The sequence below is a fragment of the Nematolebias whitei genome, chromosome 6, assembly GCF_014905685.2.
Source record: "Nematolebias whitei isolate Nwh7 chromosome 6, NemWhi1, whole genome shotgun sequence".
NCBI classification, from domain to species: Eukaryota; Metazoa; Chordata; class Actinopteri; order Cyprinodontiformes; family Rivulidae; genus Nematolebias; species Nematolebias whitei.
The window spans coordinates 44587656-44612644 of NC_056503.1; the positions used below are offsets into that span (position 1 = coordinate 44587656).

General features: G+C 41.1%; 2 protein-coding genes across 2 annotated transcripts; one reads left to right on the forward strand and one right to left on the reverse strand.

Annotated features, from left to right (window-relative positions):
• capn5a (calpain 5a) lies at positions 1-24989 on the reverse strand. The gene is made up of 13 exons (XM_037677654.1): positions 24825-24989; positions 20833-20996; positions 16130-16261; positions 4826-5034; positions 3811-4003; positions 3543-3736; positions 1976-2053; positions 1606-1801; positions 1383-1505; positions 1111-1307; positions 843-964; positions 418-554; positions 1-342 (listed from the first exon to the last, which is right to left on the reverse strand). The coding sequence occupies exons 2-13, from the start codon at positions 20986-20988 to the stop codon at positions 166-168; spliced, it is 1914 nt and encodes a 637-aa protein (XP_037533582.1). The 5' UTR covers positions 20989-20996; positions 24825-24989; the 3' UTR covers positions 1-165.
• Positions 7804-10380, forward strand: ompa (olfactory marker protein a). Its single transcript, XM_037677662.1, has 2 exons — positions 7804-8060; positions 9512-10380. The coding sequence occupies exons 1-2, from the start codon at positions 7986-7988 to the stop codon at positions 9941-9943; spliced, it is 507 nt and encodes a 168-aa protein (XP_037533590.1). The 5' UTR covers positions 7804-7985; the 3' UTR covers positions 9944-10380.

Genomic DNA, 24989 nt, shown 5'->3' on the forward strand with positions numbered 1-24989 from the left:
TAAACAACGTTTAGGAGCAAACAAAGTACTTTCAGAGTATTTGGACACACCTGGAGCAGGTGTTCTGGAACATCTGTGTGTTTTTTTGGATTTATACTCATTTCTGTTTAGGGTTGTAAACGATCTCAAACAGAACCGCTGCGGTCTGGTAAACATGCGGTAACGTCAGATGCTGGTCAGCACTGAACTGGTCTCGATGGTCAAAGTGATGGTCCCGGGGAGGTCGTCGTCACGGCGATCGCCCTTGTCTTTCAGGTGGAGCGTCTTCTGGATTTTGCCCTGCTCGGCGGGCAGCGTCACCTGACCCAGGAAGGAGTCGGCGAGCACGTTGTGGTTGTAGATCTGAGGGACGCAGAGAGACACGAGGTCAACGAGGTCAACGACACGGAGACGCGACTCGCTCGGACTCGCACAAACCTCGATGTTGATTGGCCGGTTGGCTTTCTTCCTGTAGAAGAGTCCTTTGGTGTTGAAGACGGGGCTGCAGGTGCTTTTATGGACCGCAGAGCGAACCTTCGCTCCTTCGCAGCGAATGATCACGTAAGGATCTGAGGCTGAAGAAACACTTTTATTAAAAGACGTAACGATGCAAGCGAGTAACTTCTGGAGTCAGCCCAATTCAAGATGGCCGCCACAGCTGATCCGACATTAGCAAACACGACAATCACACACACAATATGGTGTGCTACTTTATTTAAATAAATAAAAACCTTCTGATTTTTATACAAACATATTTTTATGTCTAAATGATGCACAGATACGATCAAACCAAACTCAAAAACTGCGAGTTGTTCATTTAGAATTTAAAGTGTCCGTATCAAAGAAGAGAACCGGAGCCGTACCTCCACTGGAGTCCTGCCCTGCGAGGCCGTTGGCCTGCAGCACGTGGACCTGAGTGACCAGAGAGGGGTAACCACACAACCCGGACCAGCAGGTCTGAGGAGGCTCGTGCAGCGTCAGCTCCCTGCAGGACAAACGTGAAAACAAACAGTTTTACACAGAATATTAATAAATAATGCACAGCTGAAGTTTGAAGAGAGACGCAGCATTCGGTGCCGCCTCTTCCTTCCGGTAAAGCTGCAGAACTGAAGCTACGACACGTGTCCGTACTTGCAGTCGGAGAGAACGTCTGTGAAGACGCGGAGCAGGAACTCTCCCTCCAGGCCAGGGTCAAAGGTCGTGGGTATGATGACATAGCGCCCCTCAGTCAGGTCGATGCGCAGGAACACAGACCTGGAGTTGATGTAGACGCTTCCTCCAACCTTCTGCTGGGTGACGTGCATCCGGTAAGTCCTGTTCAGCTCCACCTGATCCGAGACACAAGACCGTTGATATCATCAGGCAGCTCATACGTCAGAGGAGTCTTTTCTTTGGATCTTTACTCTGTGGATGTCGAAGCCAATCGCCAGGTTTTCTCCTCGGCCTTCTCTCAGAGTGGCTCGGCGGTCTTTCTGCTGCAGACAGATCAGAACCTCGTCCTTCGGCTTCTTCACGTCAAACACGTACTGCAGCGCAAAACGCACACGAGCCCGTCCAATCAGAGCTCAGAGCCAAACGGGACAACGCAGTCGTCTCTAAAACAAAGACGTGCAAATGAAAGAACACCTGCGGGTTCTGGAGGAAGGAGCTCTTGTTGTTGGTGCACCCGCCGGCCCGGTTGAGGAGCGGGTCGTCATGGCGACGCCAGGAGCCCCGCATCACGGCCTCCTCCCAGGTCTTGTGGAGACTCATGTAGGACGTGTTGATGAGACGGCAGAGGATGATGTCTGTGAAGTTTGCAATGAAGTCATCGAAAGTCATCCTGCAGAGAGGAGGACGGGAGGAGCAGAAACCCTGGAGCGTTGATCATTTAACGAGTTCGTTAAGGAGAATTTAGTTCTAATTAACCGTTAATAACTTAACGAAGCTGATGCTGGAGAACGACAGCAGGTGATCTTATTATACCAGCAGGTGGCAGAAGTGGATTAAAACTCACCAGAACTCCCCATCATCCTGCACCGTGACGCCCATCCTCTCCCGCTCACTCTTACTGACCTTCTTCCACTCCTCAGAGCTACAACAAACAAACAAACAACCTAAATATTCAGCTGAGACACTGATAACAACAAAGTACAAACAGCAAATATCTCAACACCGTGAACTACTGAGAAAAACACTGATCAAAGTGTCACCTTGAAGGTCCTGATCCATCTAACAAAGGTTGAACAACATCAAAGTTACAAAAAACAACGATTTAGCTCTAAACTGTTAAACAGAAAGAGTGGAGGAGAAAAGAAAAAGGCGTATTTGGATGCTTATGAGTGATTTTTCTGAAGAACGAGCTTCAATTCCTCAAAACTACAGTAAGTAAAACTGTCTGCAGGTTTCAACTTTTAAAAGGAACTGACTGTTTTCATATGAAGTAGAAAATCTGTGGCGAGTTGAACTTTAATTTGAAAACATTTAGGTCTAGAAACAGGCACCAAGACACAAAATGTTGCAGTTAGGTATAAACTGTTGACTCTAATGTGAAGTCTGTAGCCGTATTACCAACTTATTGTTCCATTTACCTAACAGAGCAGTCATTCTCAGACTGCAGGTTTACTTGTGGTTCCTAGAGTTTCCAATAGTAGAATGGGAGGCAGAGCTTTCAGTTATCAGGCTCCTCTCTTGTGAAATCATCTTCCAGTTTCTGTCAGTGAGGCTCGTCTACTTTTAAGATTAGGCTAAAGTCTTCTCTTTTTGATAAATCCTATAGTTAGGGTTCGCTTGGGTTTCCTGAGCCATCCCCTAGTTATGCTGCTACAGGTTTTGACTGCTGGAACACAAACAGACCACATTTCCTCACTCTGCTGCTGTCTTTACTTGCTCTACTCTACCCGTCTGTATTTGTAATTACTTCTATCTTAACGTGTTTTTTGTCTTTCCTCCTATAGAAAGTTCACCTGGACCTGTCATTCTGCGTTTGTTTCTCCTTCCTGTCCTCTCAAACCCAGCTGGTTGAAGCAGATGGCCGCTCATCCTGAGCCTGGTTCTGCTGGAGGGTTCTTCTTGTTAAAAGGGAGTTTTTCCTTTCCACTGTTGCCTTTGTTCTTGCTCAGGATGGGAGACTGCGACAAAGTGAAGATTCAACACAACCTGCTGCTTCCTTTGATAATTTTTACCACTTGGCTTTTATAATATATGTGAATGTTTTTTTACAGAGTCCCGAGACGACTTCTGTTGTGACTTGATGTTATAGAAATGAACTGAACTTATTTTCATCTTTTTCATATATAAATTGAAAAAGACGCTTTTGAACTCGGCACCTTCAGTCTTACTGGAGCCGACTGCTTTAGATGGTGGCTGTGTGCGTTTATTAATCCTGAAGGTTCAGGTAAACTGGATGAAACGAGATGTTCATTAACTGCTGGATGTCTGAGGAGCTGCTCTGATCTACAGCACAGACAACCAGGAAGTGAAACCACAGCCGAATAACAAACATCCTGTTGATGCGACAGCTGTTACTGCTGTTAATTCAGAAACTGTGAGGCAACAGTTTATTAGGCCAACATGGTTCCCACCTGTCACTCCAGGGTCCGTTCCACTCTCTCTCCCCCCAGGGGTTCCTCATCCGGATCATGTTGAGTTTGTCTGATTTGAAGAAGGCCAACAGGCCGTGGCCGAGCCGGACTCTGCGGACGTCTGTCACGGCGTACGCATGTCCCTTCACCAGACCGCAGGTCAGTTTGGCCTCCATGTCCGCTGCAGTGAGCGCCTGGAACACGAATCGGACCAAATTTACTAAAAACAAGACGTTTCCGTCCGATGTGGGTCAGAGATCCTTCTCACCCGGATGGAGCAGCTGATGAGGCCTCCTCGGTCGTGGACTTTCAGGACTCTCTCAAACAGCTCGTTCCGTTTCTCCTCGTCATCTTTGAAGCCGTTCTCCGTCAGGTCCATTGGTTCAGAAACGCCTCCGGTGAAATTCACGAGCGCGTCGGCCGTGTTGCCCCCGTCCAGACCTTCGTAGCAGCCGCACACCCTCGAATGCACACAACGCACAATCAGACGCTTCTCCAAAAATACAGCTTTTCCACCTTCACTGTACTTAATCCTCAACGAAATGCACATCACCCGCCACTTTTATGACACCAGTTTAATTAAAAGTTAGAGAGATATTTTGCTAACAGACAAACACAGGCAGGACTGTTTGCCTTTCATCGTGGCAGAAGATAAAAGTGACCACTTTATGCTGCGTTAAAACAAAAACTGCTTTTCAAACTTTAATTCACAACAGATGATCTGAAATAAACACTGAATAAAAAGCTACATTAGTACCATTATTTATTTTATAATATTAAAAAATTAAATATTAATGTCATTCTTTTCTCTCCAATTTGACTTCATTCAAAACAAATTTTCGTTAAAACTGTCTGCTTGATCCTGAAAAATCAAACATTTGCATTAAAAATAGTTAATGGAAACAGTTTTTAAAGTGTTAAAGAATAAAGAAACACATTTATTCTACTTCTTTGAAGTTTGCTCTCAGTCTGTTGCTGAAGAATGTGTCAGTTTTATTCCCTCAAAAACTTTATTTACTGTCGTGAACCTAAAAGTGTCCACTCGGTCTTTCAGGGCGCTCGATGTTTTGCAAGAAGCACATTTTATTTGTTAAAAGTTCAAAAAGGAAATCACCACGATTGGCAAATTAAAGTTAGTTTTCCTGCTTTCGGAAGAAATTGACCAATTTCAAAAAAGACAAATTAGCTACTCGTTGTTGCTCGTGAGAAAAATAAAGAAATTAAACGATTTTCGGGAGGTAAAAGCAGCACGATCCACCACGACTGAACGTTTCACCGCTCACTTGGCGTAGGCCTTCTCCACCAAAGCGCTCCAGAACTCGTTCCTGTCGTTGGAGTGGCAGTAGACGAGCTCTCCGTTCACCGTCGGGAGCCGGTCGTCGATCACCACGTCCTCCCACTCGCCGAACCGCCAGAACCGGAAGTGGAAGATCCCGGCGTAGGACTCGGGTTTATCTTTGTCCCACTCCTGATCCTTCCAGTCTGGGATCACCTGGCAGGAAAACAGAGCAATAAAACATGACGTGCAACAGTTACGCTTTTATAATTTTAATTTATTAAATTTACCTCTGTTTGACTGTGTACGTTTGTCTGTTAGCAAAATATCTAATGAACCTTTTGAAGGAAGTTGAATGAAACTTAAACATGCAATTAGTTTTTTGTGCATTTACAAGTAATTAACTTTCTGAGTCAATACAGTTCAAGATGGCCGCCACAACTAATCAACATTAAAACACGTGAATGGTTTTAATTCAGTCCTTTGACAGATGTTGATGTGAACTTTAGCGTGGTAGTAGCCGAGGCTGATCCTCAACACATACTTTGAGCTCCAACAGCTTGTGCAGATCTTTGAAATATTTCACATTAACGTTTTGGAGTCAACTCTGTCTGTTAGCAAAATATCTCATGAACCACCGGACGAACGTCAACTAAACTTTCAGAAAGTAATCCCTGGATGATCAACTACAACTGATTAACTTAGGAAGCCAATTCAAAATGGCTGTCAGAGCCAACTGACCTTAGAAAACACAAAAATGGCTAAAATGCAGTCAGTTTTATAAATATTAAGCTAAAATTTGATGTGGAAGTAGCTGAGCCTTTAAGAACACATACTTCGAGTGTGACATCTTGCATTTGTTAACAGAACTGCTACAGCGCCACCATTTCTCGTGGAAGTCTGCGGGTGATATGCATTTCATGTCCATTACTGCGCTGGCCCTTTAAGACACAAAAAGACTTTCTGCAAAAACTGAGTTTTGAACCGATTGTGGTTGTTTTATTAATTAAAATAAATTTAAAAAATCATGAATAGATGATCAAGTTACAGGTCGAAACAGTTTAAGGCACACACGGGCCAAAAGCGGCCCTTGGACAATTTCCATCTGGCCCCACATATTTTAAATTAAACTTTGAAAAAGATCCTAAATTGAACATCTTAACACTTCTGTGTTATGACAGACCAAAAAATAAAAATAAAAAAAGCAAGCATCTAAATTGTTTTTGCATATTTTAAACTAACAAACACATCAAAGTTTACAGATGGTAAGTCTAATAACTCTAGAAGATATTGGAGACATTTTTACGAAGCCTGCCAACTATGCTAATTCACCATGCAGCATTCTGATTGCTTTATTTATTGTTATTAACCGTTATTCAACCTGGCTTGATTACTTTGTCGTCTTTAACTGAGCTTGAATTATTTTTTTTATTTTTTTTCCTTTTATATTAAGAGATCTTATTGTTCCATACTTTTCTAACAAAGCACTTCGCTCTCAGACTGCAGGTTTACTTGTGGTTCCTAGAGTTTCCAATAGTAGAATGGGAGGCGGAGCTTTCAGTTATCAGGCTCCTCTCTTGTGGAACCAACTTCCAGTTTCTGTCATTGAGGCTGACACCTAGTCTACTTTTAAGATTAGGCTCAAGTCTTTCCTTTTTGATAAATCCTATAGTTAGGGTTGGCTTGGGTTTCCTGAGCTATCCCTTAGTTATGCTGCTATAGGTTTAAGACTGCTGGAGGACAAACGGACCACACTTCTTCACTCTGCTGACGTCTTCACTTGCTCTACTCTACCCGTCTGTATTTGTAATTATTTCTATCCTGAACGTGTTTTTTGTCTTTCCTCCTATAGAAAGTTCACCTGGACCTGCCATTCTGCGTTTGTCTGGTTCTACTTTTAGTTTCTCTCAAACCCAGCCGGCCGCTCATCCTGAGCCTGGTTCTGCTGGAGGTTTCTTCCTGTTAAAAGGGAGTTTTTCCTTTCCACGGTCTCCTTTGTGCTTGCTCAGGATGGGAGACTGCGACAAAATGAAGATTCAACACAACCTGCTGCTTCCTTAGATAAATAACTGACTACTTGGCTTTTATAACGTATGTGCCCCAAGATGACTGTTGTGACTTGGTACTATACAAATATACCGAACTGAATTAAATTATTTTGGATTTGAAAATACGTTTGCCTCAACTGCGGTTTGGTCTGTTTTACTTATAACAATAAAATGATCTCAACATGTTTAACCAGACGAGCTCAGAGGTCTTTATGTCAGTTTCTACCCGACGTTTGCGCCAGTGATTTACAAAGTTTTTACCAAGGGTATGCCATTCATCCAGATCCTGTAGTAATCCCCACTGACAGCACATGTACACTGATGTAACGGAGTGACACAAACTCAATCCAAAGTGAGGTGAAGGATATAAATAAGTACGAGATCCACTGAGCCAAGACGAGCCGAGCTCCCAGAGTCCCTCAGGAAACTCCCAGCGTTCCCTCCTGTACGTCATCTGAATCCCTGTTGCCTAGCGCCCTCAAACATCACTCACCTGCTCAACACCTTTAGAAATAATAAATACAAACCTCGGAGCTTGTATCCAATTTAAAAATTGTTTCCATTGCATAATATTAGGAGCAGAGAGAAGCATTCTCCGTTACAATTTTGGAAAAATTAAGTACTTCAAATTTTGCACTTCATTTATGTACAAAATCCTCCCCGCAACACCCAGACGTTCTAATTAAAATGTATAAATGTAGCATTTCTTACAGTTCGAGTGGTTTCATGTTGATTTGTCATGTATCAGAAAAAACAACACTAACGACTCGGATGCTGTCGGAATAATTAGCTCTGCATCCGTCCCAGTGCTCCCCCCATCCTCTCATTTCAGTCAATATGTCCTAACCAAACTACCCTGTGGGAAGGAGGGGGGTGGGGGGAGGGACAAGCTGTGGGCCAAAGAGAGAAACTGGTACGCAGTGATGGAAACAGTTGGGAGGGGAAGAGGCGACATACGAGTCTATAAAAATGTAGAGAGGGTTGGAGAGGGTGAGATTTAAAAAAAATCTGCCACAGCTCCATCCATCGCTGCACCTCTCCGGCTCGCAGGCAGGCTCCCTAAAAATATAATTAAAACGAAATTAAAAAAAAAAAAAAAACAGGATTACCACCACGAAGATGGACGTGGGCAAGGAGACGACTCCGTCTGAGAAACTGGTGCTGGAATTTATCGAGGACACGGCTCTGACGGAGGTGAGCTTCACACTCTGAAATCACAACTTCTCACTTACAGAGACGAGACGGCGCCTTCGCAACAACTCCAAATTAAATACAGAACTGAACGAACGTTGTCCCCGATGATTATTGGGCACAATGGAGGATTTTCAGACGTGTCCCTAAAGTGTGATATGCTCACTGGTAGGCTAACATGCCATGAGACAATTTATCCATGCAAACATGTATTTATGTAGCTTTTACCAATAGAAGCTTGTTAGATACACGCGTTTGCATTAAATCATCTGTTTTAACGGATGCAACTGTTCTGAGAACAGTTCTTCTCAACGTTTTCATGCCGGGACCTTTTAAAGTCCAGGTCTGCTCATCAGAGCTGACGCTCAGCCTAAAACTCGTTACTCTGTGGGATCATTCAGACTAGCTAAATCCACCTGTGAGCAGCTGCAGAGGAGATGAGAGTTCAGAGTCTGTGGGCTCCAGGTCTCATCTGCTGAAGCACACAGTCAGTTTAAGGCTGGACCGATGTGGCAGACCACAGAACCAAATCGATGTGTGCGTTTGGGTCAGAGGAGCATGAGATCAATTTAAACAGTGATGATGTTGAGCTATTGATTCTGCAACACTGGAGTGCTTTTTAAAAGCACACATTGGGACACAGCCTCTTTCAGTTCCTTTGGTCAGAGTCAAAGAGAACAAGCATAGAAATTACATGTTTCAATCATTAACGTAGCGCCTCACTGGGTTGGTGCTCAAAACTGTCAGAAAAAAAAAAAAGAGCCAGACTCACTGAATTCTGGGCGTTTGCAACCAAACAACAAGTTTGGTCGCATTTTCAGAGTTTGAAGATCACGGCCATGCACATCATTTTGTTGTTGCTTAGTCTTGCTTTGTGCCCACATCCACAGCTACCCCCACATTTAGGATTTATTTGTTTGTTTTCTTTTAAATAATTACTATTAATCAATTGAGTTTTTTAGAGCTGGATATTCGAGGCTGTAGATGTCGATGTTTTCTGTCAGAGGAGACTCCTGAGCAGGATTTAAAATACAGTTCTGGTGTTCTTAAGACAAAGTGGAGACACACTGAGATGGGTCTGAGACGAGTTTGAGATGCCTGCAACACCACTATTCTTTCAATCTATTCAAAACTCAAGGTAGAAGGTTGCGCACGTCTTTGACTCGTGCAATGAAACTGAACCACCGCAAATGTTTTGAGACACTTTGGAGACTCGGTGTACGAATGCCAGCTGTCAGTCCGGTGAGACACCACCTTCTCTGTGAAATGTACCTCAGTCTCCTCCTGTGCCAGTTCACGGTTTACCTTTATAAATGTGAAGCTCGTTGCTTCTAAAACTCACAACTAAAGGACGTGCTTCATAGCACAAAATAAGTTTCAGACAGTTGACAGTGAGAGAACACAGCATAGGTCCGATTCAGTCTGAAGTTGTGGGTTCTCCTCTTCCTCTGCAGATGATGCGTCGTCGTGTGTCCTCCCTGCAGAAAACAGGACAGAAGCGTCAGGACGGCGAGCGCCTGCTCCTCCCGTATGAAGCGGTCTACCGTCTGGACTTCTCCATCCAGGAGCTGAACTTCTCCAGGTGGTACTTCTCGCTTTCGGGCCACGGCCGCGTCACCGTCACCGGTATTTCCCAGCACTGGACCCCCGACCTCACCAACCTGATGACCCGCCAGCTTCTGGAGCCCATCGGGACATTTTGGCGAAACGCCGCAGACCCGATTGACTCGCCGCTGAAATGCCTGGAGGCAGACATGCAGGAGTTCGGGGAAAGGATTGCGGAGCTGGCCAAAGTGAGGAAGGTCATGTACTTCCTGCTCGCTTTCAAAGAGGGAGCAGAGGCAGCAAACCTCAGCTGCTCGATTGAGTTCATCCCAGAGAAATGACCTTCAACTCTCAGCCAGTAGAATCCTCTTCAAAACACTAGAGAAGCATTTAAATGTTTTGTTTTCAGATTAAATATTCTCCTCACATAGACTTTGGTTCACTTCCATGTTTTAGTGCAAACGACTCAAATTTACTACAGGTCAGTTTTAAAGTCCCAAGAAATCAAAATACGCAAGTTAAAGTCCAACGTCCGCCGTTCTCTACGGTCTCTTTTTCATCGCAGCCTCTTCTGTTGGAGAAGGGTCGGACTCTGCAGCTCGGTGGCTCCATCCTCCACCTCAAACAGAAGCTGCAGCTTCATGTTCAAAAATCACCTCGTTGTTTTAACTCGAACACACTAAAAATGACTAAACTAAACAAACTACACCCCAACTATAACATTTAAACGTGCTAAATATCACAAATTACCTGCACCCACTCCCGCTGTGTCTCTATCGCCGCCGAACTTCAAATTCAGAATCTTTTCTTCTTCCCGTTTTTTTTAATAATTTTTTTAAAGCACTTAAATAACTTTGCCTCAGTTAGAAAGGAGGTGGGGGTTGTTTGTTCAGCAGGGGTGAGGGTAAAAACAGATGGGGTATGGGGGTGTTTTCTCCATTAGAGTGCACATCTTTGCAGCGACCTCCAGCCTCGAGCAGTAGAAATCCTTGCATGGTTGGGTCAGTGGCGTGACATCACGCCCCATATATAGCCCCTTTTGCACCGCTACGCTTCAGCCCGGTTCGGCTCGGTTCGGTATGGTTATGGAAGTGAAGGGGCCGTTTCCAAAGAAGCAGCTGGAACAGCTTGAAATCATCACAAAAGTTACATTTTTAAAACCAGTTTGCGTTACTTTTCAATGTTTCCACAGAACATAGGTATTTATTCGTTACGTCTCATATTTGGTTGAATATGTAATATGAAAAAATGGTGGGTGTTGGACTTAAAAATTTAAAAAAGTATTTATAAAAGAAAGATGAAATATGTACTTAAAATAAGCACAAATCTAAAACAAGACGAGCCATAGGGCAAATTATTTTTAAGTCATCTTGCTTCATGATTATACATTTCATGGTGTTACGGTTGTAAACATAGTTTATTTGAAATAAAATAAGCCAAGTCATTTCTCTAGTCACTAACTATCGTTAATTTTCAACCAATAATTTAAATAAAAGCGATAAAATTTAATAAAATGTAGTACTTTCACTGCTTATAGAATAATAAACTAGTGGCAGTGAATGAATCATTAAACTTTCAGTACAAAAAACTGCTGATATGACAAATAATCAACGTAGTGACATAAAATCAACAAACGGTCTCTGAAAGAAGTTTGTTTATTCACTGGCAGGAAACGGATTTAGAGAAGGACGATGCACAGCTTTATTCTTAAAGTTTAATTATTAGATGTCCAATTTACTTTTTTTTAACAGTTAATTTCACGCTGAAATTAAATAAAACATAAAAAGGAAACAAAAGGAATGCAAGAAAAAGGCGACAAACAGATGATTGATGAGTCGGTTTCATATAAATATATCTGTGCCGACGCGGTCGTCAAACCTCTGGTTGAAGGCGATGAAGGTTCGCTACAATCATCTTAGAAAAAAGTTTAAATTCACTTCTGCCTTTTCCTTGTAGCACAAATGAAATGGACATAATTGGCAGGAGATTAAGTCTAGAAACGATAATGACAAGAATCTCTAATCCAAGCTCAGATTAAACTCAGCGAAGGGAACGTTCGTGTCATTTCAGAGGGAATGTGTGGCCAATTGAAACTTTAAACCTTTATTTCCTGTATAAACTTTGATTACTAATTCAGACTGATCCTTCACGTGTTGTGTGATTTAAATACATGAAGCCAATAAAGTGTTCATAGAATCTCCGCCAGTCTTTGTTTCCTTCTTTGGAAATTTCATCCAGACGACATTAAATCAAAAAGCAAAGCTTTAAATGCAGCATTAGCCCCAAACATGGAGCTCCAACAGGCTTTTCTTATTTTATTTGCATTATAGTACTGCTTTAACGGGGGGGGTGTTTAAAAAACATTTTATTTATTAGTTTCATAAATTCTTATTTCTATGTGGACCCACATAAATTTAAATAAAAGGCTGGGAAAAACTCAGCTTCCTTGGCGATCATTTTTCTTTTAAGATGCAAAAAATAATATGACCACTCGAGTAAAATTAAATACTTTAAAATACACATTCAGTACTACAATAAATGCTAAAACATTAGCCTAATTTAAATCACGTTATAAGGCTTAGTTTTCTGCAGAACTTATTTTGCAAATTTAAGTAAATGCTAAATAAAGTCCTGAAATTATAAATAAAATCCAATAAGGTCAAACAAGGAAATACAAGCACTATTAAAATCTTTCTTCAAATTCAGCAAATTCACATTTTTTATTTTACTAAACTGCCACAAAATTGCCTTTTTTTTTTAAATATAAATTCCTCTGTTAGAAGTGTGGAGTAATAATGTTTTAAATTCTCGTCAGAGGTTGAATTATTTGAGAACCCGTGTTTGTTCTGAACCATTAAGGCGTTTAGACGACCGGTGGGTCCACAGAGACGCTGGCACCTGGAAAATACTCCAGTTTCCTTTCAGGTGACGGAAACCAGCGCTGCAGAGGACCTCCGAGACGAGACGGAACGAACCAAGAGTGGAAAGAACACCGAGAAGAAACACACAATCCACAAAAGGCCGGACACAGAGGCAGACCAGGACGTCACACGAGGATTATTTACACTACTGTTCCTTGACGTCCGAGAAACATCAAAACCTGAGCAATACGAACACGATTATTTAGGCCGTTTCATCTCAAGCAATAATGTTGAGACGTTACGCTCAGAGTTTGTGTTGTGAATGACTCTCAGCTACTACCACACCTTATTCTAGCTCAATATCTGTAAAACTGACAGAGTTACAACCATTTTAGTGTTGGCTAATGTTGATTAGCTGTGATAGCCAATCAAATTGGACCGACTCCTAAAACTAATGAGGCCTAGAGGGACATCCAATTATTATTTTTTTAAACTTTATTAAAGTCCAACCAGGATACATTTAGCTAACAAACAAACTGAGCAGGTGCAAGCGGTCTATGCTGAGATTCCCTCCACACACTCAAACTTAAAACATTTATTATTCTCCATCTCTCGTATGATGGACCTTTCCTCTGTGGGTCTCACTGTTAGAACGGTTCTTACAGAACTCTGGTTCTTATTTGACTTCACAGATTTTGAGATTTGGGTCTCGCCTTCTGGGCCACTACGCAATGGTGGTGAGGTTCTCTCCACCCTTTCTTCATCTCTTTGTACGTTTCAGATCATCGTCTCACGGGCTGGTCCGATACTGCACAAGATGTCACATTGTACAACCAGAATCTTCAAGGCAACTTCTGATTTCTGCCTCCACTCGGCTGTGAGGCCTCTGATACTTGAACCTCACTCTCACAACAATTCTGGAACGATCCTCCATGTCCTTCTGCAAACAACAGCATTTTGAGTTTGTGTCTTTTGTACAGAAATCCACAGAACTGACGCGCTAACGCTTTCTTCTTGACACTTGCAAATGTGGTTTTTGTACGCCTTGATCTCCACCCTAGAAGATCAGCCTTGTGCCGTGCCCCGTCTACAGACACCGGCCAAAAAAGTGCTCAGAATAATCTAGATAGCCTTCGTGGTGATCTTTGGACTTTGAATAAAAGATTCTGCTGGAAAAGTCATCCTTGGTAAACAGTGAACCTGCTAACAGGTCTGAAACACACAAAACAAAGTGTTGATTAAAGAACGAGATAAAGATGTTGGAGTGAACTAGAAGAGACCAGACCTGAACTCCATCCAGAAGCAGAAAATCGTTTAAATTGTTTCGGACGTTTCAGTGAAAATTTGGAAAACGAGTTTCAGCTAAGAGACAGGCTGTGTGTTAATTATGTTAAACCTTGATATTTAACCACGTTATTTATTTTTTAAAATGGGTTCAAAACATATTTCCTGGTTTAGCGCTGCCACCTTCTGGATGAAAGATGTTATTTTAAAGGTGAAGCAGCCTCCAGCTCAAAGAAACCAAAAGTTATTTTTAAATGAATTCACTTTGTGGGGAAATCGTTTTCATTTAAAGCAGTGCTTTAAATGAAACTAAGTTTAATTTATCCTAAACGCCCATTATCACGTTGCGCCTTCAGATTTTATGACCATTTAAGAATGAGCTGATCTGATTGTTCTTAGAGCTTACATTTGTCAAAAACAGTTTTAAAAAATGAAAAAGTTTGAGAAGAGGCAAGTTTAAATAAAAATGCAAAGACAGTCAGGAACATGCCATTCTCCTGCAAACAAAGCAGACATCACGTGTGAGGTCCAACCACATGGACGACATCATGTGACACCATACTGCAGCTAAAAACAACACTTTTCTGTTCACACGCAGGAACTGAAAAACTTCACTCTGGTCAGAGTTGATCAAAAGTTTTGTTTCCAGGGACTCGGCGTGAGAATGATAGCTGCAGCAGCTCAGAACAGTCTGCAGAAAAACCCAGCTGGATCACAAGAAAGAACAAAACATGCACAAATCTAAAACACACACACACCCACTCAACATATGTACACAAGCACACACCTACACTATCGAGACACACACACATTTACACACAAGCTCAGTATTGTCATTATTTAACTACACACTGAAAGTGCTCCTGGCCTCAGGACTCTGCGCGTATGTGTGTGCGTGCATGCGTGTACGTGCACTACACATGCAAAGCAAACAAAGCCACCCAGATACAATCCAGTAGAAACTGGAAGCTTTCTAAATAAATGTTGAAGAGGTTCAATATGCAGCTACTAGAAGAGTCAAGAGAATTAGCTGCAGGAGGCTCATCACGGTCCCCATGGTAACCACACATCTGACTCTCACTCCCTGTCTGTAAACTTACAGAGAGGCGAACAGAACGCTATCGTCACAACAAGAAACAGCAGCTGTGAAAACTACCAGTCCATCATGAACCGTGAGCAGCAGAAGACTGAAGGTCACGTGACTTTTGACGTTTCTGTTGTGTTTCTGTACAAATATGACGAGTTAAAAAGAAACTTCTGGTTTTGAGGGGAAAATTTGGCGGCGGTAGCCGAGCGCTACGTTAGCAATGCTAGGTCAAAGCCACTTCTCCTGTGGCTACAATCTCTACTCCAGTTTCGGTATGCAGGGCACTCGGTTCTGTTGACAGGGCGGGGCGCCCTCCTTCAATAATGGACGCACAAAATGAGTCGTATTTGTTTCAAAACGTTGTGGGAGAAGGAGGAGACTCTTGGCTAAACATTTAAAAGTTTTAAACAACTCGAAAGGTTAAGCGTGGAGCTGTCGGTTGAACGCTTCTTCATAAAACTTCCAAAAGTCATAAAACCTAAAGTGGTGGTGTAAAAAATTTAAATCAAGATGCCAGTTGAATCGGATACAGTCCAACTTTTTGTGAACCGTTTAAACTGTAAATAAAGTTTCTGCTGTGAGGTCTTTGGGATAATTCGTTGTCCAAATCAAACTGACTAATGTCATAGAAATGGGATTTTATGTGTACAGCACTTTGTTGCAGTTGTGGTTGTTTTAAAGGACTTTATTTATAAAGTATTATTATTGTTTTTAGTTATTATAGCACAATGTTACCATCGAGGTAACAAACAAGTCGTGCGGTTCGACGTACAATTTTTACATTTTTTGTTTTGGGGTTTTTTCTCCTTCCATACGCTGTAAGCTTTGAGGAAACTTGCTCGTACTATGGACGTTTTTCAAGTGCTGATAAATATATTTGATGTGTACGTGTCAGGGGAATTCATGTAAAGTTCATGGATGTTATCACTTACTAATGTTAAATTAATATAGAACCATGTGTGTGAAGTCAAGAGTCTTTGTCTACTCTAGGAAGAGGAGCCTGATGCTGACACCTTCAAAATGTGTAAGCTGGAAAGCAGAGGCTGCCTTGACCTCTCTCTGTTTGATAAGCATTATAAATATAAGCCTTCTTTATTCCGTCTGTGGGAAGAACTTATGACCGGAGCTTCACGTAACATCTGTGTAAGAAGGTTTTCAGTTCTGAGCCCCTTGCAAGTAAAACTGGGTTGAGAAGATCTTGTTGCATCCTCCGAGTGTCTTATTTGATTAATGAGGCGATGTAAAGGTAATTAATTCATCCAACAGTACGTACATTTTCCTTTTCATAATCTTACCTTTTGCCACAGTGCTTCTCTGGACGCCAGGCTGGAACAAGCGGCCACAAACCAGCAGTTTCCCAGCTGGCCTTGATGCAAGTCGTGGGCACTGATGCCATCCACGAACAGATGGGGGTCGCTGCTCAACTCCTGCAGGAAACAAGTTAAATTCATTAAGTGCTGGAGTCACTTCTCTGACCTAGAAAATTAATAATCATGAGACAATACTTCAAACTAATTTAAAGTTAGTGTTGAATCATTCAACAGAATCACTGAGCGATAGAGTAATCAGAATCTCTTGGTCATATTTAAATATTCTCTTTCGTGGAGATGTTTAATTTCTGCTGGGTCCAACAGGTGGAAGTGCTGCTGCCAGGTGTGGATGAATAAGAATCAGGGTGTTACCCAGCATGTTCGGTCTACCATAAGAAGACAAGTACAGAGTAAATCCACCATCCAATTTAAAAAAAAGTTGCTCAACTTAAAGCAAAGCAAACAGCAGAACAACAAAGACAGAGGATCTGGACAGAAACCAAACGACAGAGCTGGGTTAACCCGGCGACGCACGCCCAGAAAACCACCAACTGTGTGGAAACGCATCGACTCGTCTTACACAACCGTCTTATATCATGTGAGGATTAAAAACAAGATACAACATTTAAGTTGGCGAACAGCAGATGTCGAGGCAGGTGGTTTGTTTGTTCTTTGGGCTGCTCCTGCTCAAACTAAAGCTCGATCCAACTTTCCACAGACAAGCAAATATTCACCATAAAGTCTTCAGACTCCCGATGCTGGAACAATCAAACGGTACAAAATAAAGGCACCTTGCTCTGTGCACGCTCCCCTAATTACAAGGCAGCCCTTTAAAGTGCATAAAAGATCCATGGACACATTGAATGGGTTAAATTTGCACGCGTTTTATCACACACACACAAAAAAAGAAGAGGTCAGGGTAAAAAATAAAAATGAAAAATAAGAATTAGCAGGTTTTTATTGACTCCCTGGTTATTTAAACCAGATCCATTGTCTCCACTGAGGAAGCTCCACTCTCAGACTGAAAGTTGAATTATAATTACTAGAAAGCCAACATGGTTCCTCAAGTTTCCAAAAACAGAATGAATGTTTCAGCTACTGAGCACCTGTCGGGTAATCTTGAGCCATCCCTTTAGTTTTCTACTTATCTTGAAGGTGGTCACTTCTTCTCAAACTGTTGATCTTAATGTACAGTTCTCATAAACAGAACTTGTGGTACATGTGGGGATTGCTAGGTCTTCCTGGCCTGGTGCGTTTGGGTTTGGTTGAGCAACTTCCTGTCATAACAAGTTGAGGCAGACAGCTGTGCTTTCCAACTCTGGTTTATCTGGTTATCTCTTCCTGCTGAAAGCGACGTCCCCTCTGCACTACTGCAGAACACGCTCACGACATAAACACTGAAGTTTATTGGAATCCACTGGTCTCAACAAGACCTGCCTTTTTTTATTTTTTTTTTAATTGGCATTTTACAACTTTATCCACCTGAACTGGTTCAATATTAAAATGAACAATAAACAACGCTTTTGCCGTTTAACTCCTCCCTATAGGTGACAAAAACTATCCAAACTGGACTGTCAAGCAACTGGATTTTAAAAAAATGAGCCAAGTTGAAAATCTTACACTCATGCAGATGAATTATGTCGTTATGGAGAGATTTAGTGACAAATGCTTGAGGTACTGAGAGTAAGGAGATTATAAATCCATCCTCCAAACTGTAAAACTTCTGGGTTTCTCTGCTCTTAGAATGGAAAAAAAAAAAAAAAGCTTAACATTCAGAAATGCCGTCACATTTTTATTTATTTTCATTTTTTGTCAAGAATGCTCGAAAGTGTTTTCACTTGTTTTTGCTCAGGATAAATACAACTAGTCTTCCTAAAGAAATGCATATCGCCCGCTGCAGTGCATGCCCAAGTTTGAAATAAGAACTCATGATCCAGTAGAACTTGGAGTACGAGTTCAGGATGACTCTCAGCTACTACCACACCAAATTTACCTCAATATAAAAGGTAAAACTGACCAAGTTGACGCCCTTTTTGTGTTTGCTAAAAGGTGACAAGCTGTGGTGGCCATCTTAAATGAAGTTGACTCAAAATGATTCAGTTGTAGATGCACGTGCAACAACTACTTTAAGGGTTTCATTAAAATAAGTTCACTGGTTCATGAAATATTTGCTACAGGTCAAATGTGAGCAAGCAAAGAAGCTGTTACATGATCGCCAGCCTTCCATGGCAGCTGGCAGTAACAGAACTATAAAAAATAATTTACAAATTACAGCGATCATAAAGATTTCTAAAGCAGCAGAAATTTAACGCAGGTTTATCATTTTTGCTTCATCTTTTCTACGGAGACTAAAGCGGAGAAGGTTTGAACTAATCTGAATAAATCAACGGTCCATAACTCCGATAAGACTTTTATTTTTAACTCTTGTTTAATTGGAGGTTTTGTTCAGTAAACATGTAGAGGTTTCACTGGGTAATGCAGAAATGTTTCACCTGCTTTACTCTAAAAAAGATCAATATTATCGATTTCCTCGTGAGCTTTAAGTTTCCCGTTTAATTATTTATCTGCTCTTTATTAATGATTGACCATAAACGCACGTAAGACATTTGGGTTTGGACCTGCGGAGGGTGATTTTATGCTTTTAAAGATCAGAAATTAGACAATGTTGAAGACTTCTTATCAAAATAGTTTCAATTTGTTTTAAAAAATAAGAAAGAAAACGGCAAAGCTCAAAAGAATAAAACCAGTAAAGAGAACTGAGTGATCGTTAAGGTTCCTTCAGCAGAACAAACCTTTTCTGCTGAGACTGAGAGAAAACCTCTACAGTAAAACAGCTCCTGGCAGGCTCCGTTATCTTTTCAACGAGTGTTTTTATTACAAGGCAGTGTAAACCTCAGTAGCAGTCGGATGAAAATCTATTAAGCACCAACTCCATTACGAGGATGTCATTCCTGCACCAGTAAACATCTGCAGGAGTTAAAAGCTCCTGAAAACAAGGAGCTCAGTGAAACGCAGCAGACCTAAAATTTCTGAGGCAAATTTAGTTTAAACGTTTCGTGTTTAGTTCTGGCAGCAGACATGTGATTATACGAATCATCTACCGTTTAAAAATAAACAAACATCAAAACAGTCTCTTTTTGAATAACTCGTAAAATAACTCAAACATGAAACTAATTTTTGTTCTCAGATTAGAGCCATGTATTTACGTTTATTGGTTTTGATTTTCATGCGAGTTTGAGATTAGTTTCATGTTTACCTTCCCTGGAACAATGGATGGAAATCAGTCAGTGGCTAAATCTGATCTTTTCTCCGAGAATGTTCATGTGCACGGTTCTCGACGAATACACAAAACATGAATATTTAGATAACGTGTGTCCCAAAAAAACCTGAGCTCTGCTTTTAAGTAAATTGTTTACTTTTAACAAAAAGTCAAACTGTAAACGAATGTCCCCGTCACCGAGGGACTTGAACAGTAAATGTTTATAGTTTTTAAGTGTTTTTTTTTTTTTTTTTTTTACTGAAATTGAACAGGGAATTCCTAAAAAAAAGTAAAATATTTTTGATGCAAGACATTCAAATGGCTAGGAGTTACACTGTGGAGAAGAACAGAGGGAGGCATTTTTGTTTTTTAGGGTTTTATTGTTTGTTAGTTGTTTTTTGCTCGTGTGAGGCAGCGCAGAGTGACAGATCCTGGCGAGCGGAGGGAGTCGTTTTATCCACCACCAGGTACAGTGGAGGAGCCAGTGATCACCCCAATCATCTGAGGAAATAAACTTTTAAGCAATATAAAAACTACACAGGATGGTTTCCTCAAATGATTGGGATGACCATCTTGGATTTGGGCGTGGCAGCCCAGTTCTTGATAGTGGCATTTCCTACATCTAGATGCAGTCACGCACAAAACTGGAAGTTGGTACCTCACGGTATTCTGCTCACACGGTCAGACGGATGGAGGGCATTTCCAATTCTCCCTCTTCACTCCATATTGTATCTCCATATCTCGGTTTTTCTTTCCCAGTATGGTCTCTCGTTGCCAACTTGTATAAAGTATGAAAATATATACAAATGAACGACTGCAGGCTTGAAAGTATCTTCCAACGTGGTTTGAAAAACTCTTCCAATTCAACGGTTTCTCTTTGAAGGGAAACCGACTGAACAAACTTCTGCTCAGAGGAGGTCGTGCTGGACCGCTCCGAGAGTTTTACTGAGATATTTGAGGAAAAATTACTGGAATTTAAGAGCGGCCAGGAACAGAACTATTGCCTCTTCTTTTTAGGATCCTTTCAAAACTCTGTTCATTTATTAATAATGCTTTAGTAGATCAAGCTCTGCAGTACAGCCTCAGAGAAGTCAAAACACACACCATCAAACAAATACCAAAACAAAGTGTTATGCAGTTATGGTTCAGAGGAGATCAGAGAAATTCCTGAAGTTCCTTTCTCTGTTCAGTCCTTTCAACGTCTCTGTTTGTATTCAGGCTTGTCTCAGGACGTCCCCCATCAACTACAGTTTCAGTTCACTGCTTGTGCTTTAAAAGTTCAGCCTGTATCTCTTGTCATTTCCAACAACACTCCTCGCAAAACCATTTTTTTTATTTGCAAAATGCTCGATTAACATGATAAACACTGAGCCCCCAGGTTGTGTTTTATCACAGAAACACGTGGCTAAACAAATATTCTTCTTCTTACCTTGGGTCTCTTCCAGGTGACTCGGCCAATTTGATTATTCTGGTAGAACAGAGACTGGTCCGACGCCGGGAACAGAGGGTCTTCAAACAGGCTTCCATTCTGTTGGCAGCTCCTCTTCAGAGCAGAGAAGGACTGGCCTTCGTACGGGACCACCATCCCCCCTCCTGCACACAGAGACGCTCGAGGTTTGTCTTGAGGCATCCACAATACATTTGTGACACTTATCAAATGATGCTTTCTGTGGAAGTCATTACCAATACATCAAACTTCAGATCGAATTAGTCTCACCCTGAATGTTTCAAATGTGGAGGATCACTTATTATTCTGGTAAATTACATTTAACAAAAATGTGCATGCCAGTTCAGACAACGTAAGCATTTTAGGACATGAATGTAAAAATAAAGCCCGCACAAACTCTGTGAATGAAAAGGAATAATTCAGGAATGATGAAGAGGACACTGCGAGTGTTCAATTTCTGAAACCTTTTAAACCTCAGGGTCACAAACTGCAGGTTCTGCTTCAAGTCCACATGAAGCCAGGATAAGAATAAATAACAGAGATAAGCTCTGTAAAAACATTTTAAGACCATTAAAACTTGTACAAACCTTTACCACACACACTCGCACAAGAAACAAATTGACAGGATTATAAAAAGTCCCCGTTCGCCACATGACAGGATGACAAACAGAAACTTCATGTTTGACCGCAGATCTCCAGCAGAGTAAACACGTGATGAAACTGGTCTGTGGGGGGGTTCGGCAACACAGTCATGGTTGTGACGGTACAGTCTTTAAAGAAGCTCCCTCTCACAAGAAACACAGTGTGTGCAAATATGCACGTTAATTTTTATTTTATTTATTTAATGTGCAGCAACATTCAGAGGACTCTTATTTATGGGATGAATTAATCATTTACAAAACACTAAAGTGACAAATTATTCTAATTTAATTATTTGTAAAAGATATAACTTGATGTGTGACACGCAAAAAGCGGACTAGAGAATGTGCCAAGACTTAAATAATAAATTAGGGTTAAACGTAGCAAGCATCGAAACCCATCTTAAGGGATTTAGAGCTGTAGACTGAGAAAAAGGCTTTACTGAAACTTGTCAGCATCATGCTCTTATCCGTCTTTTCCATACCTTAATCTTGTAGCTAAAAGTAGCTTAAAGTTTGTTTCAAAACTTAAAAAATAAAAATTATCTCGTATAAAACTGGCAAAATAGTCACAGAGAGAGAGTTACGTTCTGGGAGTTTTGCGACACCGTTTGAAACTTTAGACGTATAATATTGAAGTGGGAAACGATTAAAAGGGTCAAGTTGTTTTTAAACACTTGACCCTGAAAAGAGCAGACTGTTCCGAGATTAAAAAACAACAAATTAAACTCGTACAATTCCTTAAATGAATGAGTATGGGTGATAGTTTACAACGGCAATATTCATAAATGCTAGAAAAAAAGCAGCTGATCAGGCACGACAAAGGCTGATTTCAAGCGTGCACGACACATTAGTAAGTGTGAAACGGTCGATGTGGACCTGAGCCCGACCCACCAAAGGCTCTGGTATTTCAAGAACTGCAAGCTTTCTGGAACCAAATTGTTATGTGAACTTTAAATTAAGAAATGACCCGAGTTGTAGCCACGTCGGTGAAACCTTGAAAACGAGCGGTACGCCGATGTCCCGCCACTGAAGGATTTGAATCTTGAAAGTTCGTAGTTTCTGTGATGAGTGTTTTTTCTGGACTGAAATGAAAAGGAAATTCAAGTCTATCATGCAAGACATTCAAGTGGGTAGGAGTTACCGTACACTGTGTACAAGAACAGAGGGAGTTTTATATTTTCTTGTCTGAGGCGGTGTGACGGATCCTGGCGAGTGGAGGTGCAGGGGTGGAGCCAGGGGGTGGCAAATAGGGGATTTGGCCATCATAGATGAATCTTTGGTCACCCCCAATCATTTGAGGAAACTATATTTTTAAGCAATATAAAAACTAGAAAGCAAAATTTCTTAAAATAATAGGGGTGGTCTGTTTAAATATAAATATATATATGGTGGTGGCCATCTTGGATTTTGACATGGCAACCCAGTTCAAAAAGAACCTCTTTCTGCCTAGATGCAGCCACAAACCCAAATGGAAGTCAGTTCCTCTCCTATTTTTCCAAGTTATTGTGCTCACAGCATTCCCAAATGGAGAGCATTACCAGTTCCTTCTTTTTGCTCTGCAACGGGGCGGGGAACAATAACGCTACACGTGGCGATGCATTAGTGCTCAAGAGTACATGTTGGGAATGACTCTCAGGTACAACCACACCAGATTATAGCTCAACATCTGTAAAAATGACAGAGTAAAATCCATTTTTGTGTTGGCTAAGGTTGATGCAGTGGCCATCTTGAAATCCGATCCACTCCAAGTTTGTCAGATGTAGATTTATGTCAAAGGTTACAGTCATAGTTTCAATAAAGTCTATCCAGCAGTTCAGGAGATATTTTGCTAACAGACTCTGATCATCAGATTTTTAACAAACAGAGGGAGAACGCAGGGCCCACTGAAGTCTGTTTGTCTTTTACCATCAGCAACAAACAGATATTTGATAATGGCTCAACCAGCAGAAAAACACCAGCCGATCCTGGGTGTGGTGTCATGACACCACAGATGTGTGTGACGGCTAAACAACAACCCACATGATGCCATTTCACATGCCGGTATTTTAATAATCTGTGGGTAAAATGAAAAATAACCCAAACTGTTCCCAGCAAAGTCCATGCTCAATAATCCAGGTATACAATCCAACAATTTTTAGTCTGTTCCCCTTTTCCACTTTGTTGAAATATTCTTGTAGTTCTATCTTATCTTATCTTGAACTCTGCAGATGCAATTTATGACTAACAAAATCAGAAATAAATAAGTCTTCAATTAATAAACACAATCCTTGCATTTATTATAAAAGCTTTCAAAAAATACTTTTGTTCAGTGTTATTTAGCACTATTGCCAAGTTTTGCAAAAATAAAGTGATGTTTAAATAAAAGCTATTTATATCGCAACTATTGGGAGATGTGCGGATGAGGATATTTAATATTTGCAGACACGAGACAATTCTTATTCAAATATAACAAATACAACAATTTAATAGAAAAAAGACTAATAAAAATCTGGTTTAACGTTTGTTTGCTAGATTAGCGTTAGCTTGATTTGGTGGGGTCGAGATGGTGTTGGGGCAGCGTGTTCGATCCCTGGTCATTGCACATCTTGTGGCGTCTCTGAGCAGGACACCTTATCCCCAGTTGCTCCCCAGGCGCTTTCCATAGCTGCCCACTGCTCCACCCGGTGGTTGATGGGTTAAATGCAGAGAGAAATTGTCGCCATTATATGGGAACATACAATGCTGTCAATACATAACACATTATTATTATTAACTTAATGAAATCTGGACTCAGTGGCGTCTCCAGAGCCACTGAACATCCTGGGGTGGCACCAAGAACCATAAAATAACTTCTGAAACTCTATTCTGCTGTTTGTTGTAAAATGGAGATTTGAAAACTTTGGCAAAATGAGAGAAATGTTAAAGATGTAGCTCCGGTTCTTATTTTAAAAGTAAAATTACTGACTATGTAATGAGCTGAGAGCATGCTCTAAGAAAAAAAATGCATTTATACTTTTATATGCATTTATACTAATCAAAATGCATTTGGATTAGTGGACAATTTAGAAAGGACTTTTTAATGAAAATTCAACCGTTATTTCAACAAATGTACCAGAATTATTTTAAAATCTTTCTGGTTCATGCTAAGAACCAGAACACCGCCTTTTTTTTTTTTTTTTTTTACTGAATTACATACTTTCTCATAGTTACGAGTTGTACTTAAATGAACCGTGAAGTCGCGACAGTTCGGAACCGTAAAGAACGGAGTAGAAGCGCAGCCATTTTTCAGGAACTCGCGCGAACGGCCGCGGTGAAATCTAGAAGTCGAGCTAGCTTAAACTTTTCAAACTTTACCTTTTCTTTACGCTCCTCGGATGCCTCCCACTGTTGCTCTCTTCTCACGGAGGGACTTTCGGCGCTTTTTCTCGGGAGTCCGCTCGGTGATGGACGTTTTCAGATGGAGTTGACAACTTTACGACCCCTGAAGAGAACACATCCGTCCAGGAGGAGCTCCGCCGC

Excerpts from the sequence above, each read along its gene's own strand:
- ompa (XM_037677662.1), top strand. The coding sequence starts at position 7,986 with ATGGACGTGGGCAAGGAGACGACTCCGTCTGAGAAACTGGTGCTGGAA. Across the intron at positions 8,061-9,511 it reads AGGACACGGCTCTGACGGAG|ATGATGCGTCGTCGTGTGTC; the intron begins GTGAGCTTCACA and ends CTTCCTCTGCAG.
- capn5a (XM_037677654.1), bottom strand. The coding sequence starts at position 20,988 with ATGGTGGTCCCGTACGAAGGCCAGTCCTTCTCTGCTCTGAAGAGGAGC. Across the intron at positions 2,054-3,542 it reads AACGGACCCTGGAGTGACAG|CTCTGAGGAGTGGAAGAAGG; the intron begins GTGGGAACCATG and ends TGTTTGTTGTAG. Across the intron at positions 1,802-1,975 it reads CAGGATGATGGGGAGTTCTG|GATGACTTTCGATGACTTCA; the intron begins GTGAGTTTTAAT and ends TCCTCTCTGCAG.